This window comes from Chanodichthys erythropterus, chromosome 1 (assembly GCF_024489055.1).
Source record: "Chanodichthys erythropterus isolate Z2021 chromosome 1, ASM2448905v1, whole genome shotgun sequence".
NCBI lineage: Eukaryota > Metazoa > Chordata > Actinopteri > Cypriniformes > Xenocyprididae > Chanodichthys > Chanodichthys erythropterus.
Genome location: NC_090221.1, coordinates 13,877,130 through 13,891,361, shown reverse-complemented (window position 1 = coordinate 13,891,361; position 14,232 = coordinate 13,877,130). Strand labels below are relative to the sequence as shown.

General features: G+C 37.0%; 1 protein-coding gene across 8 annotated transcripts in view; it reads right to left on the bottom strand.

The window, feature by feature from the left end:
• diaph2 (diaphanous-related formin 2) overlaps positions 1–14,232 on the bottom strand; it is a 456,526-nt gene that overhangs the window by 61,791 nt on the left and 380,503 nt on the right. For all 8 annotated transcript variants that reach the window (XR_010895340.1, XM_067388324.1, XM_067388359.1 and 5 more), the window contains 2 exons: positions 13,823–13,987; positions 5,931–6,066 (listed from right to left, as the gene is read on the bottom strand). Coding sequence is in view for 7 of the 8 variants with exons in the window: in XM_067388324.1 (XP_067244425.1) it covers positions 5,931–6,066; positions 13,823–13,987 (301 nt within the window). In the remaining variant the exon portion in view is untranslated. The remainder of the gene's footprint in view (positions 1–5,930; positions 6,067–13,822; positions 13,988–14,232) is intronic.

The following is a 14,232-nucleotide window of genomic DNA, read 5'->3' as shown; positions in this document are numbered from 1 at the left end:
CCCAGCATTGTAATAAAAAGGCAACATAACAAAAACATGATCTGAACTTGCATAAATATCTCAAAACGATGCCTGTAATCGAACAGAATGAGTGGACAGATTTTCTAACTTGTCTTGGGTTTGTTACTGAATTGGCTTGAATGAACAGAATTATCACCGCAGTTCTGAATTGAAATGTCTGGAGAGTGGTACTAAAAGCTCCATCACATTTTAAAATAACGTACACCTACACTAAACCTACCCGATAGTGTTAACAAAAGTAGATGTGACATAAAAACGTGCTCTTCACATTGCAAGTACAATTCTGTACGAGCTACCGAGCAAGCTTGTTCTGTCAGTAAAACTGAACATATGGAGCTGGTTAAGTGATGCAAACTCCAAAATATATTTGTTTACAAATCATGCACTATGGTAAAAAAGTGTTTAGAGGTCATATAACATAATTGAGCAAAGAGTCTTTATTAATCCTCAATCTGCCCCGTAACCATAATTGTGTGGGTAACCGAAAAAAGTGTTTACTGCCTCTAGTGTTCATTTCTGTTAGGAACTGCAGTGATATGTACGCATTGGTACATATTTTGCGTTTGCAAAAATGTTGCCACAGGTATGTTTTTCCAATGAGCCTGTGTTGGAATTATTGGACAGGGTCATGTCTCTCTTTGTCCTCAGTCAACATATCCCCTGAGCCAAATATGTAACATTATATCTGTATAAAAAAAACAAAATAAAAAAAAAAACACAACGACAGCTGGGGAAATGTTGGACTGTGAGCACTCGAATTCAAACACATCAGGGGTTTGTTCAAGAATAGAAAGGGACAAAACCATTCAGTGAACTTGGGCTCTCGAGAAATTGCACTTCCCTTAAAATATATTGTTATATGGAAGCCATGCCCCATACAGCTCAGAGGCAACCTGTGGGCATTTTACAACATTTAGTGACCCTCAATGTGACCCTGAAACAGCCAGCAGGCTGAGAGACAGTATAGACAGGCACACATGAAGTTCTATCAACCCTCAGTGATGTTTCGCAATGAGTAGGACACCCTGTAAACAACATAGTTTCATATCCTTTGGCAAAATGGCTGCCCTGCTAGGACAAAACATATTTTCCTAATAAAAACAGAAGGATTAGGTGGATTTAGGCCTATTTTACATCATTCCCCATTTACTTTCAGTGGGTTAAGCAATTTGGTGAATGCTGAACATCTGGTCATTCTAAGAGAATATGGAAATCCACTTAGAGGAAATTAAAACAAATGGGGGGTCGGGTAATGATTTCATGAGCAATTTCCCATATTAGGATTTCTAATAGTTCACAAGAAAAACAGATTTTACCCCGCTTGCAATGCACATCAATCACATGGCACTCAAAATTGCTCGTGAAACCTTGCAAGGACACATTTCCAGACACCGTCTGTGTGACTTTAAAAATACTTTTAAAAAATTAAAACGGTACAGATATTCATTCGCCTAGCTCCACCGTCCCGTCAAACACATCCTCTTAACCCTAAATGAATTAAACCCTCATTAAATATGCATCTCATTGTTAATCATGTGCATGTGAGGGGCATTAGATATCAATTTGCAAAATGACTTCAAAAATCTCTTTATAGAAATAGTCCTTTGAAAAGGCCTTAAAAACTATAATTAATCAAAAGGCCGTCAGACATGGATACTAATGAAAGAGGTTCGTGTTCCAAAAAAGAGGATATATGTGGATAAAACGAGCGATACAATAGTACTGCCCTATTTAAAAAAAAAAAAAAAGAAAAAGGTACATGCTCACTTTAGCTCCAAGAAAACTCACTCTTGGGAAAACATTAAGAAATGCAAAATTATTTTCTTTTCTGTTAAGACACCCAACCAAGCCACTGAATGGTGTTTGATTACAGTTTTATTGGGTTAATTATTGTTTCCTCTATCTAATAAAACATATATATATATATATATATATATATATATATATATATATATATATATATATACAAATGCCAACTCAGTATTGGCCGACACCGTACATGTGAGCAGCACTACGCACACATGTGATGCTGACACAGGAGTCGGCCAATAATGAGCCGGCGTTCTTACGTGGAACCTGGAGGCGCTGCACTGTGTCTACAACATAAATAGCATATGAGAATGACAGGGAAGAGAAGAAATTGTTGAATAAATTTGTTATTTTTGCTTTGTTTTTGCGCACAAAAATGATTCTCGTCGCTTCATAACATTAAGATTGAACCACTGTAGTCACATGGACTATTTTAACGTCTTTAGTGTATTTTAATGTTTTTAGTACCTTTCTGGGCTTCGAAAGTTGTAATTAAATTGCTGTCTATGGAGGGGTCAGATAGCTCTCAGATTTCATCAAAAATATCTTAATTTGTGTTCCGAAGATGAATGAAGGTCTTACAGGTTTAGAACGACATTAGGGTGAGTAATTAATGACAGAATTTTCATTTTTGGGTGAACTAACCAACATTATATATATATATATATATATATATATAATGCATCTGAATGTCTTACTATATATTGATATATGCAGCCAAATGTACAACAGATCTCACTGATATTATCGCACTTTATATCTAGTGATGACTAAAGCAGTTCAATGATAAAAGTCTTTTTATGGGCTCCGACACAGGGAAAGAGCTAACTAAAGATGAGGTATTCTTGACTGCACTAGAGGGTTTGTTATCCACTGTCTTTCCATCTGCATTACTACGAGCTCAGCATTCAATGCGGTCACTTCTTAGGGAACTAGCATGCATCAGTCATCCTGCAGAAACACACAGAGCTGAAGTTCTACATGTCATTTTCTCAAATGTAAGGCCACAGTAAAGTGCTGGGCTCAGTGTGATATTTTAAGTTTGAGCTTGTGAGAGTGTGTGGAGTTTTTTGGCCAGAGGCAGGAATTTCTGTCTCATTGTAAAGATCAGAATAGCGCAGTGCAGTGAGTATCTCTCATGGCAAGAATTTGCCCTGAATTTGCAAGCTGCGCGAGACATCTTGGACAGTTTTTTTTCTATCATTCCTTTTTAAACTGAACCACACATTTCTTTTCAAAACACAATTTTAGTAGGTTTATATGGACAGACATTTCAATACGGTGCACAAAGGACAATATGCACTTTATATTCAATCAGTTTTTCTGTAATCCAAACTGAATTAAGCTATTGTCAATATGGCCTCTTTTCATTTCTGAAATAAACTGAGCAAGCTTGCAAAAACTTAATAGTTAACTCTCAACTCCATTTACTAGGCCAAAGGCAATCTGCCAATCCATTATCTGTCTGCTCTACAAAAGCAGTGAACCTGTGATGCTTATCTTTACATGTGACCTACATCTTCTCTGGCAGGGGCCTGTCAGCGCAGCCCCATAATGCTGCTGGGTTGCTTCGCACACTCATGTAGCAATGCCACAAAGCTACACTAAATAAAACACGTTTTGTGATTTTTTTTTTTTTCATGTACACATGTATTAAATCAACTCTGCTCAGAGTACATATGGTCCCTCTCTAAATAGTGTTAAAATAACACTAAAGCAGAGTTAAAGTTAATGAGATAATTAAACAATTGTGACCTGATCCAGCAAAATGAGTCACAGTGACCCAAATTTCAAAATTGAGATTTTGGTATCAATGGAAAGATGAGACAATAAGCTTTAAAATTATATCATAGTCAAAGTCATACCTTGAATGGTTTTAAAGATATAACCATTTTAATTATGGTCGTCTGCCCTCTTTTTCCAATTGAAAACATGAGAAAATCGCTTTTAAAGTTTTTTGCCTGTTTTTTTGTTGATATCTTTCAAAATCCATTGCATTTAAAGGGATAAACTATTTATTTCACAGCTTAATTTGACCAAATACATTTATATATATATAAATGCTATTAAACCATGCTGAAGCTCAAATTATTTTAAAGTATTTATTTGAATTAACCCTTTAAGACCTGAAGGCTTTTTTAGAGTTCTTTTCTTTTCTGAGCGACACACTCAAAAGTAAAGACTCATAACTCCAAAACTTTAGCAAGGAGAGTCTAAAGGTAGGTATCATTTGATAGAAAACATTTTAAAATTTAAGAAAATATAAATTACATTACATTTGGACATTATTGTGCTGAGAAACAGCTAATAAAAGACAAAATATATATATAATTTTTTAAAAATTATTTTTCTTTTTTTATTTGGCATGGAATAACTCAGGAACACAATAAGATCGCTAAAAAATTCTTTTTTGGTGATGCTCTCCTATATGGGAGCTGCATCTGGTTCAAATTTCGTGGTGATATTATAAAGAATAGTTTGAAAAATTGTTGTTCATTTTTTCCGCAGCCAGGTGGCGCCAACGGGCGGTAAACTCCGGTTTAGAGGCACTTCTCAGCACTCGTTAGGAGTTTTTCAAAATGGTTAGATGCATTAAAAAGATGAGATTCTAAGCTTTAAAATGATATCTATTATGTGTTATTCCACGTTGGAAAACGAACATGGATGGGTCCGGGAACATTGGATACACACTGCATCCTGGAGAGATGAGAGACATGTTTTTAGCCAAGTATGTTAAATCATTTCGTGAGTAATATCTTGTGATCATCGCGATTTTTATGATCTGTGCATTTTTCATGAAGTTATGAGCACGTGAAATATACATACTTGTATTCAGTTAGCTGCTGTGCTATTTTTGTTGTAAAAGCATATTACTCAGACTCATTAGAGGGTGAAAACAACGCAACAGAAGCATGTTGGAGGCTTGATATGAAAGCTTAAAGTCTCTGGTTTTGTATGCAAAAAGAATTTTTGTGCTACCTATATGGATTCAATTTAAAAGAGAGACACGCAAATGGGAGTTTTATTTTAAAAGGCGCGCTAGTCTGACAGGAGGATGGCTGGACCGATCGCGTGCCTGTCAGTCGAAACGGGACTTCCCGTTGTTAAAAATCAGCGTTTAGGTCAGTGTGTTTACATTTCTAAGCTTTTTGATTGGTTATATACAACGTGTAACACCATATTTGTAGAGGGGGATACCGTTTCAGGGGATACTGGGAAATGCTCATAAGTGACGAGAGGAGTTGAGAAGTTCATTTCCAGCGAATTTAGTAAAACCATGTCAAATTTAATAGCCATTTAAATACCTTTACTCAATTATCTGGAGTACGAAACTTTGGGAGATTATTTTTGAAAGTCTGTTCTTTGAAATTACCTTAAAAAAAAAAAAACGATTTTTTCATTGTTTTTCCACATTATCGGCCCATATCTTAAAATAGAACGTTGCGACTTCCGACTCATTTCGCCAGATCGGGTCACAATTAATTAAGTAATGATTGTGCATTAGTGATGAACACCTGCTGTTAACAAGTAGAATCTCTAAAGAAAAAAGAAACACAAGAACTACAACTGATTTCAGCCACAGCCTTATTAATTGCTTAATTATCTCATTAACTTTAAATCTGCTTCAGTGTTACTTTAACACTATTTAGAGAGGGAGACCATATGTACTCTGAGCAGAGTTGATTTAACTCTGGGGATTTTACTGTGTATATATATATATATATATATATATATATATATATATATATATATATATATATATATATATATATCTTCTTATACTGAGTAACAGCTGTAGCAGGTTATTGCTGCTGAAATTCCTTCATTTCCTACTGGATTTCACACTGGTATGTGTGTGGCATTGTAACTACCATCATTGTCGTCAACATTTACTTGACAGATGTCTTCATATTTCTGACACTGCTTTCTTAAACTGCCTGTACATTTAGTGCGAGGGATCAGGCGGTGATGAGTGTGAGTTTTCACAGATAAAGTGTGGCCCTGTTCCTCATCACCACCACCACCCCTGCAGTGCTTAGCGCCTTGTGAAATTGCGATCAGGGCTGCAGTTGAGCCCCGACGGGGCAGTAGTTCCTTACCTTTGTTCATGTCAATCAACTGTTTCTTCTTCTGCTGTCTTTCTAGTTTCTCTCGCTCAGCTTTCTCCTTTGCTAGCTTGGCTCTCTTGATCTTCTCCTCCATCTCCCTCTTCTTGTGGTTCTCCCGCACAGCATCCTGAAGTGTCAGAGAGAAATAAAGACAATGAAATCAGAGGGTAAATGAGAAGACTGTGGACGAGAAGGGAAAGAAAGAAAACTCCAGCCCAATTCTACTACTGAAGAAACACTATTGAGAGCACTCTACAATGTGAAATGACAGACTTTAGTAACAATGGTATGTCCATCCATACACACTGAGGATATTGCTTATCTGCGGGCCCACACTGACTATGCCTGCAGAACTCTGCAGAATTCAAACTTCAATCATCCATAAAGGGGAAGATGCCTGTGTGCACAATGTTTATATTCGCTTGTTAAGTTGTGACATAAGAAATTGAGAATACTATCTCATCTAAGCTGATCTGGTGTGTGTTTCCCAAAGCGAACTATTGTCAAAAGTTCTGTCATTACTGTCATTAACAGAGTCCAATAGAGAGATGACCATAATTCACCAACGATGCTTTCGGGAAACACACCCCTAAACATTTCGACATAGAAACGGTGATGTGTGACACGTCAGACTTAATAAGTGGATACTGATTTAGATTTTAACATATTAAGGCCTGGTTTCAAAGAGGATTAGACCTTAGTTCAGGGCATTTAAGTAGCTTTTATAAACATACCTTTGACAAAAAAAAAAACAAACAAACAAAAAAAAAAACATTACTGGTGTGCATCTTGAGAGAAAACAATGTGCAAGTTGCAAGTGCAACTTGCTTTCAGTTAAAAGCTCAAATGCACACATTTTAGTCTGGGACTAGGATTAAACCTTGTGTGTGAAAGCAGGGGCCAGACATTTAAATATTGTCAAATGACATTATTGGATAATTTTTTGGGGGGAAATAAATCAAAACATTTGCTAGTTTATTTTAGTATAATAAACATACTGTCATTCATTTGAAATACTGCATACTGTATTTAAAATAATACATCTCATCAATTGTTCACTCACTTGCCAAATCACAGAATCAGAGTCAAAGAAATGTATCTGTACAACATACTCATTCCTTAAATTACATATTGAACAGGGATGTGCCTAAAGCCAAATACCTTATTCGGAAAGGCACAGATAATGGCTTCAAAAAGAATAACGAATTCTACAGAATAACAGAAAAAAAAAAAGAAAAAAGAAAAAAAAATTCGGCAGACACAGTTACTCCTGTTTGCAGGGATAACAGGTGAGCCAAGTGATAGCACGATAATACACATAAACATCTAAAATGACTACACGATAATAAATTATTTAAACTGTACAATATGATACATGCATTAATTAAAATAAGCACAGCACAATCGCAAATCAAATAGCTGCTTTGTCGACTCTTCATGTCTCTCAGAAATAAGCTCTCTGTCAAGAGAAATATCAGCTAAGATACTCAATCATATCTATTTTCTACTACACAAACACGAACACAACTCAACTCATTTACCACATTTTACCATGTTTAAATCTCATGTAAAGTAAATTCTCAGGCCTGGTTATCTGCTCATGAACTAAAGGGACACAATTGCAGCCTTTCTGCTTATAAGAAGGAAACAATGAGTGTTGAGAAGAGAAAGCAGACAGACATTGTCTAATTGAACATCAAGATGGCTCCTGATACTGCCGTTGTCCCCACTGAGCTACAAAAGCACCATGAGCATTAATGTGAAAGCAGATAACACAGTGTCCATCCTGGATATTTCCAGTTACTGAATGCCAGGATGTTGCGGCGGCGATGCTGGCGGGGTACCAGCGAGTGGGAGAGAGGCCTGTATACAGAGACGCAGAGATATCGTCCTCCTCCTCTCTTCTTCAGTAAATGCCACGGAGGTGTCAGGCGCTATGAAGACGGCAAGAGGGCTAGACGGAGATTCTCAGAGGGCACGGAGACACAGCAGAGGAGAGAGAATAAGCCACTTCTACATAACCTTTCCAGCACAGCAAAGGTCTCTTCACCCCAGGCCTGTACCACTAACCTGACAGGCCTTGCCTTAAAGGGAGGAATGAGTGTTTTGTGTATGCGTATATGTGTGTGTCTTGTTCTTTCGTGGTACAATATAATGAGTGTCGACAGTCTGGCCCTTTCAGACTCCCTTAGGGTTTCCGACGTGCTTGTCGTTTTTGGTGCTGAGACACAAGGATCATGGGTACGGTGTGGGAGGAGAAAAGTACAGCTCATCATGGTGGTCAATAGCGGAGCGGCCGACAAGCTGGAGAACAGGAGCTCGCACGCTCACTGTCTTTTCATGAAATGACAAGGACACGGATGAGAGACAGAGATGTACCTGTTCCACATTTGCATTTTGCTGCAAAACTATAAGTCAGCAATGAATAAACACAATACTTGTTCTAATAAAAAGTAATTGAGTCAGCATGCATATGGCTGTCCTTCAAAGAGTGCGAAAAGGAATTCTATATTCATCTATTCATGGCACAGAGTGACAACAAATATTAGCATAAACAATTCTTCCTGTTATTGTGATTTTGCATTTTCAAACAGAGTATTATGAAGCCACTGAATTATGGGTCTCCAAAATTGACAGTTCAATCTCATTCTTGTAATTGGAGATAGCATCAAACTCATTGTCAAGCTTTAGATTCTTAATTGAAAAATCATTTATTCATAGCAACAAAAATAATTCCTGCTGGCAAAAGTTTTTATAAACAAACAAACAATTCTGACTGCAAACACGATTACACAACATAATTATCTCACCCTCATCAAACATGCAAAAACCCTAATTACCATGGCAACAAACATGTTTTCAACCCTGATCCCAATTAGCCTGGGGCAGTATTTATGATTTTATCAATTTTCTTAATTGTGTTTTAGGTATTAGGAAGCTTTACATGAGATAAACAACACCCGGAGGGAGTGCTTTTGAATATCAGTCTCATAACGCAAAACGTCTGAGCTATTGACTACAAAGGACAGAATTGCATTAGCATAAGGCAAGAATGATGGTGGGATGGTGTTTTTTTTTTTTTTTTTTTTTGCTGTTTCTACAAGTAGCACGTATATCTGCTTAGGAGAATCAAAATGCACAATTTAGACCATGATCATGTTCTTGCTCACGGACGACCAGAAAAGCATTCATTTGAGCTGCACGGTCTCACTGAAATTTGTATCTCGTGGTCACAGTGCCTCTGACTGTTGCAAATTCAAATCGCATCCCCATCAGTCCACCCTGCCTGGGAAAGCTGATATCTCATGGCTGCAGATATGCTCTATGCAAACGAAAGGTAAAGGTTAGTTTAAAAAAAAAAAAAAAAAAAAGATAGATAGAATAAAACAGGAAGGACTGAAATCCATGGGAAGTCCTGTTGTTGCCAGCGGTGGCCACCAATCAATATGTTAAGGCAAATTAGGCCGGCTAATTGTGTTTGCACACTAAATAATCCGAAGTCATTAGGAAAGCTGATTGCAGGGGAAAAAGTCTTCCTTAAAACTCTTTTGGTTAATTAGTACTCAGAAAGGGTTATTTAAAAGTGAGAGCGATAGCGCTCTATCTGTCTGTTTTTAAATGGACGATGCCGTAAAAAAACAATTCATTCACACTCATGTCTTTTTAAACCTGTATTACTTATTATATATTGACATTGTAGAAGAAAGAAAGAACATCATAAATGTTTTCTTAAAACATTTTTATTAGTATTTACATTGTCTTGCATGTTGTGCAGCACTTTGGTCAGCATTTATGTTGTTTTAAAGGGCTATATAAATAAACTTGACCTTGACCTTGACCATAAAGGCTTGAAATGACATGAGGGTAAGTAATTGATAAAAGAATCTTCATTTTTGGGTGAATTATCTTTTTAAAACTGTTAAGACTAAATATTATTAACTCTGACACACACTAAATATTAACAATGCATAAACACAACCATCTTGAGTGAAGAAAATGTGGGAGGATTTGATCAAATTTTCAGTTGGATGAATCACCAACTTGATCTGCTAATAGGAAAGTCGATAATAAACAAGCAACTTACTTTTAACACCAATCAACACGACACACCCACCTGGGAAAAGCACATTTTATGTAAAAGCGCTGTGTGTTGTGCAAGCTCTATATTGGTGAGGCGATGTTCGGCGGGTTTTTGTCCACAGGACTGTTTGCATTACTCTAGGAGAGGGATTGCTGTGGAACTGAATTTGCCAATATGGACTCCATCTACCCCGGGTGTGTTTATGCATGCTGGCAAGCACAGGATAGGATGCTGTCCTTCCAGGCAGCCACTGAGGACTAGATGTCTTTGTAAATATATTCGCTGGGTACATGTGCAGCAGAGTGACACTAAGGAAGCACGCTCCTGCAGCAATCCTGCGTTGTGGAGGTGGCTTTGTAGTCCCTCCTGTTTGCCCAGCCTCAGAATAGAATATCTGAATAGCCTCATGTTATGCACACAGACAAAAATGGTGACTCTTCCCACAGGCAGGGGCTCTATAATTCATGATTATTTTTTTGGGTTGGCCACAACATATGTATTGCCCTACATGCAACGCATACACACTTGGCTATTCAATCAACACTTCCGGGAAAGGAAAGAAAGAGAGCGAGAGAAACGGAGGACAAAAAATCCACACCACAGATGGGCATATTTGGCCAAATTTGACAATATTTGAGTTATTTATTTATTTATTGGATCATATCCCCCATTAGTTTTCAACAGGCTGTGCAAGGCCTACAAAATTGCCAAGAGTGAAAAGTGGCCGATGTTGTGTGTGTTGACTCAAATATTAGACTAATCTGAAGGGACACTTCATTAGGTTTAATTGTGATCACTCAAATTGGCTGTGTGGTGGAAATAGAAAACAGGCAGCAATGACATTAAACTAGATCACAATCTCCATTACTAGCTTTATTGTTATAATTAAGCCAAAGTCCGCCGATAACTGTGTATGTGCAAGCTTACATGTATTGGAACAGATATGACCTTTCACTAACACACACACATGCATGCAGTCTATCGATTAGCTGAGTCATGCTTGTCATGCACCATCTCTGTGGCTCAACCTTTGCTGACTTAACCTCTGGTGTAATCAGTGGCTCACTCAATTAACAAGTGTGATTGTTAGTTCATCACCATCTGCTGCACTTTGATAAGGCATTAATATACTGATATTCATCCACAGCTGCAAGTCAGGATTACAAACAGAAGACGAAGACACCGTGGGAGTCTCTCCCTCTCTCCATAGTTCAAATCTGGCAGTGAACTGGATAAATTGTTGGGATGATCTGAAACAAACTTCATGTGCTGAAATCAAATTTCATTTCTATTGACACTGAAAAGAAATATAGCTAATGGATTCTCTTATCTGAGTGTGCGCGCTTCTTGAGAACGGGCAAGCGGGGCTTTTTTTTTTTGTCCTACCAAATGGATGTGTCACTCAGGCAATTTAACATACAGCAATGTGGGCTATTTCTGAGGATAAATGTTGATAAAACTATGAGGTGCCATGAATATGCTATGGTGACACGTATATTATGTAGAAGGCTCTATCATAAATAGAAATTTCTTTCATAACCTTTCCCTGCCAAAGTTTCACAAAGTACATCTGCAAATATGTGGCTAACATCCGATCGTAACTGGATGTGATGCGGCAAACAATTTACTGTATGTGGCCATATTTAAGGTTTATTGTTTAGTTATAAAATGTAGGATTTTGGACCAATGGAACTTTAAAGTGGATGGTTATATGCAGGAAAACCAAGCGCCCGATGGAATTTTAAATGCGTTTGACTGTGAATACATGCTTGGAAGGCCTTGTTTTTTTTTGTTTTGTTTTTTTTTTTTACACAGAAAAAAAAAAAAAAAAAAAAAAAAGCTAAACTACTCAAAGTGAAAATAAAGACAAAAAAAAAATAAAAAATACAATAAATAAGTAAAAATAATATGCATATGAGTAAAATGCCAAAAAATGAATATTTGTGGTGCTATTCATGGACATCCAGCCATGTTTGTGTTCTCTACAAGCTCTGCTCTTTCCAGCATTGAAGTCTAAATCACTGATAACTTATTCATAAAGAGCTATTCGCTTGAGAGAATAATTTATTTTCATAGATGCCCCTTTTACAGGCATTCAGCTCTGCATCGCAGATGGAGGGCAGTGTCATGTGTTTCTAGACTTTGATCAGGGTGTATGAAAGTTGGTTTTCAGATATGGTTTGGAAAGAAGGGTGAGAGAAAAGCCTCAGACAAGGAGTTCTTGGCATTCACTGCAATGGTTTTTCAAGATTTTTAACATACATTCTGGACATGGCATTATCACTTTTTCTTCCCTTTTTTATTTTGCTGGAAGGGAGATAAAATATAGGAAGAAGCAGGAATATTGAGGAAATATTTAAATATACATCTAAAAATATATCTAGAGACTTTGTGTGGAGGTATTCTGCCCTCGTCGAGTCAATATTTAGGTTCCATTTTAAATCAATATTATCCCAATCCCATGATGCCCTTACCACAGTAAAGCTAAAAACTACTCATAGTGGAAATGTTCTTTGAACTGAACTGCAAAAGGAGTTTCATGAAATGTTTCTTGTGCAGGATACATAAGAAATGTTGTGAAATTTTATCAAAACTTTGATGCAAAATATTAGGAAGCTTCAGAGTAAAAAAATTGTAAATGTAAAATTTCAGTTTACATTTATTTTTATTCTAATAGATAAAAAATAAATAAAAAATATACCAATAAATTGAAAAATAACAAATTATTACTAAAATCTGAATAGCCATAATTGTACAAAGGATGAATATTAAAATATTATAAAATATGTATATTAAAATGAATATTTTCAAAAGTTTTCACAGTTCAATTCAACACTGAAAAAATTTATGAATTTTCATGCCAAATTAAAGCAAATAATTGTATTATTTTAATTTTACATCCACAATTTTTATATTAAAGCTTTCATAAAGTTTCATTTATATAATCCCTAAGCCCCATTTAGGTTATAAGAAGCAAATATGACTTTAAGAACCTAAAAAAATATATCAATTAGCTGGAAATCTCATATCTTCTTTGTACAGTGAGATGTATTTCAAACGCCTCCCCTGGTTTCAAACTCAGGCTGGATAAATCCCATCCTATCAGCAATAACCTAGTCTTACCTGCCTAAATCCCAGGTAGGGCTTTTTTGTGACAGGGAGGAGGCGTTGACTTGATATCCACCAAATACAGAAGCTAACGAAACTCTGAAAGGATAAGAAGCTTCTGAGACTCTTTTATCTGCACTGGAACCACACGTTTGGTAATACATTATACATTCCATTCTCAGCATAGTTTATGTATGTTTTAATCTGCCCAATAAGCCCGTCCTTCAATTTTTTCACCCCTGTGAGGAAAATGTCTTTATCAAATATGATAAAATAAGCTAAATCACCACATGCACTTAAGACAAGGCCAGCAGCTTTAGATTTGAATGGCGTGCTATATGAGGACAATAAAGTGAAGAAGTTAGAAAGAGAATTGTGCTCTCACATTCCAAGTGACAGAAGCTGTCAAAGCAATCCTAAACTTAATCATACTGCTATCCAGCAACCCTGACCTGTGCCATCTAGCTGTGGAGAAGACATCGGAAGTATTAATTAGAGTATTATCTGCACCTGCTCTCAAAGAGTCTTCCGGAAAGCCAGATTTATACACATTAGAGAGAGAAATAGAGGAAAGAGAGAGAGAGAAAAAAAAAAAAAAAAAAAAATAAAATCTCTTCAACCTTGAGGAGTGCAAAGAGCAGAAGATAGAAGCACTCTACTGAGGCGGAACAGGTAATAGTGCGACTGTACTCACCATGAAGAGGTTGCGGAAGTTAGCCAGGTCTCCGAAGAAGTCCTCGATGCTGATGGTGTGGGGGTCGAAGGCGAAGTAGCTCCCCAGGCTTTCGTAGAGCTTCTGCATATTCTTGTGCATGGTGGAGAGCTTCTCGTACTGCTCTCGCGAATGCTTGGAGAAGCCGTGAGAAAGATACGGTTAAGGAAGGACAAGCAGGGTGTTGTACAGTGATGGATAAACATCGACAAACAAAGCGACTTGCTGCCCTCCAAATCCTTTCCACAATCCTTCAACAGAAGAGGTCACCTGCGGAAAATTGAGCAAAGCCACCGTTTCTCTGCAGAGGTCAAGCGAGACAAACACAGGCATTCAATAACCTCTCCCTCTAAGTTTTGAGTCATTGGGTGCTGAGCTATTAGGAGTGATAG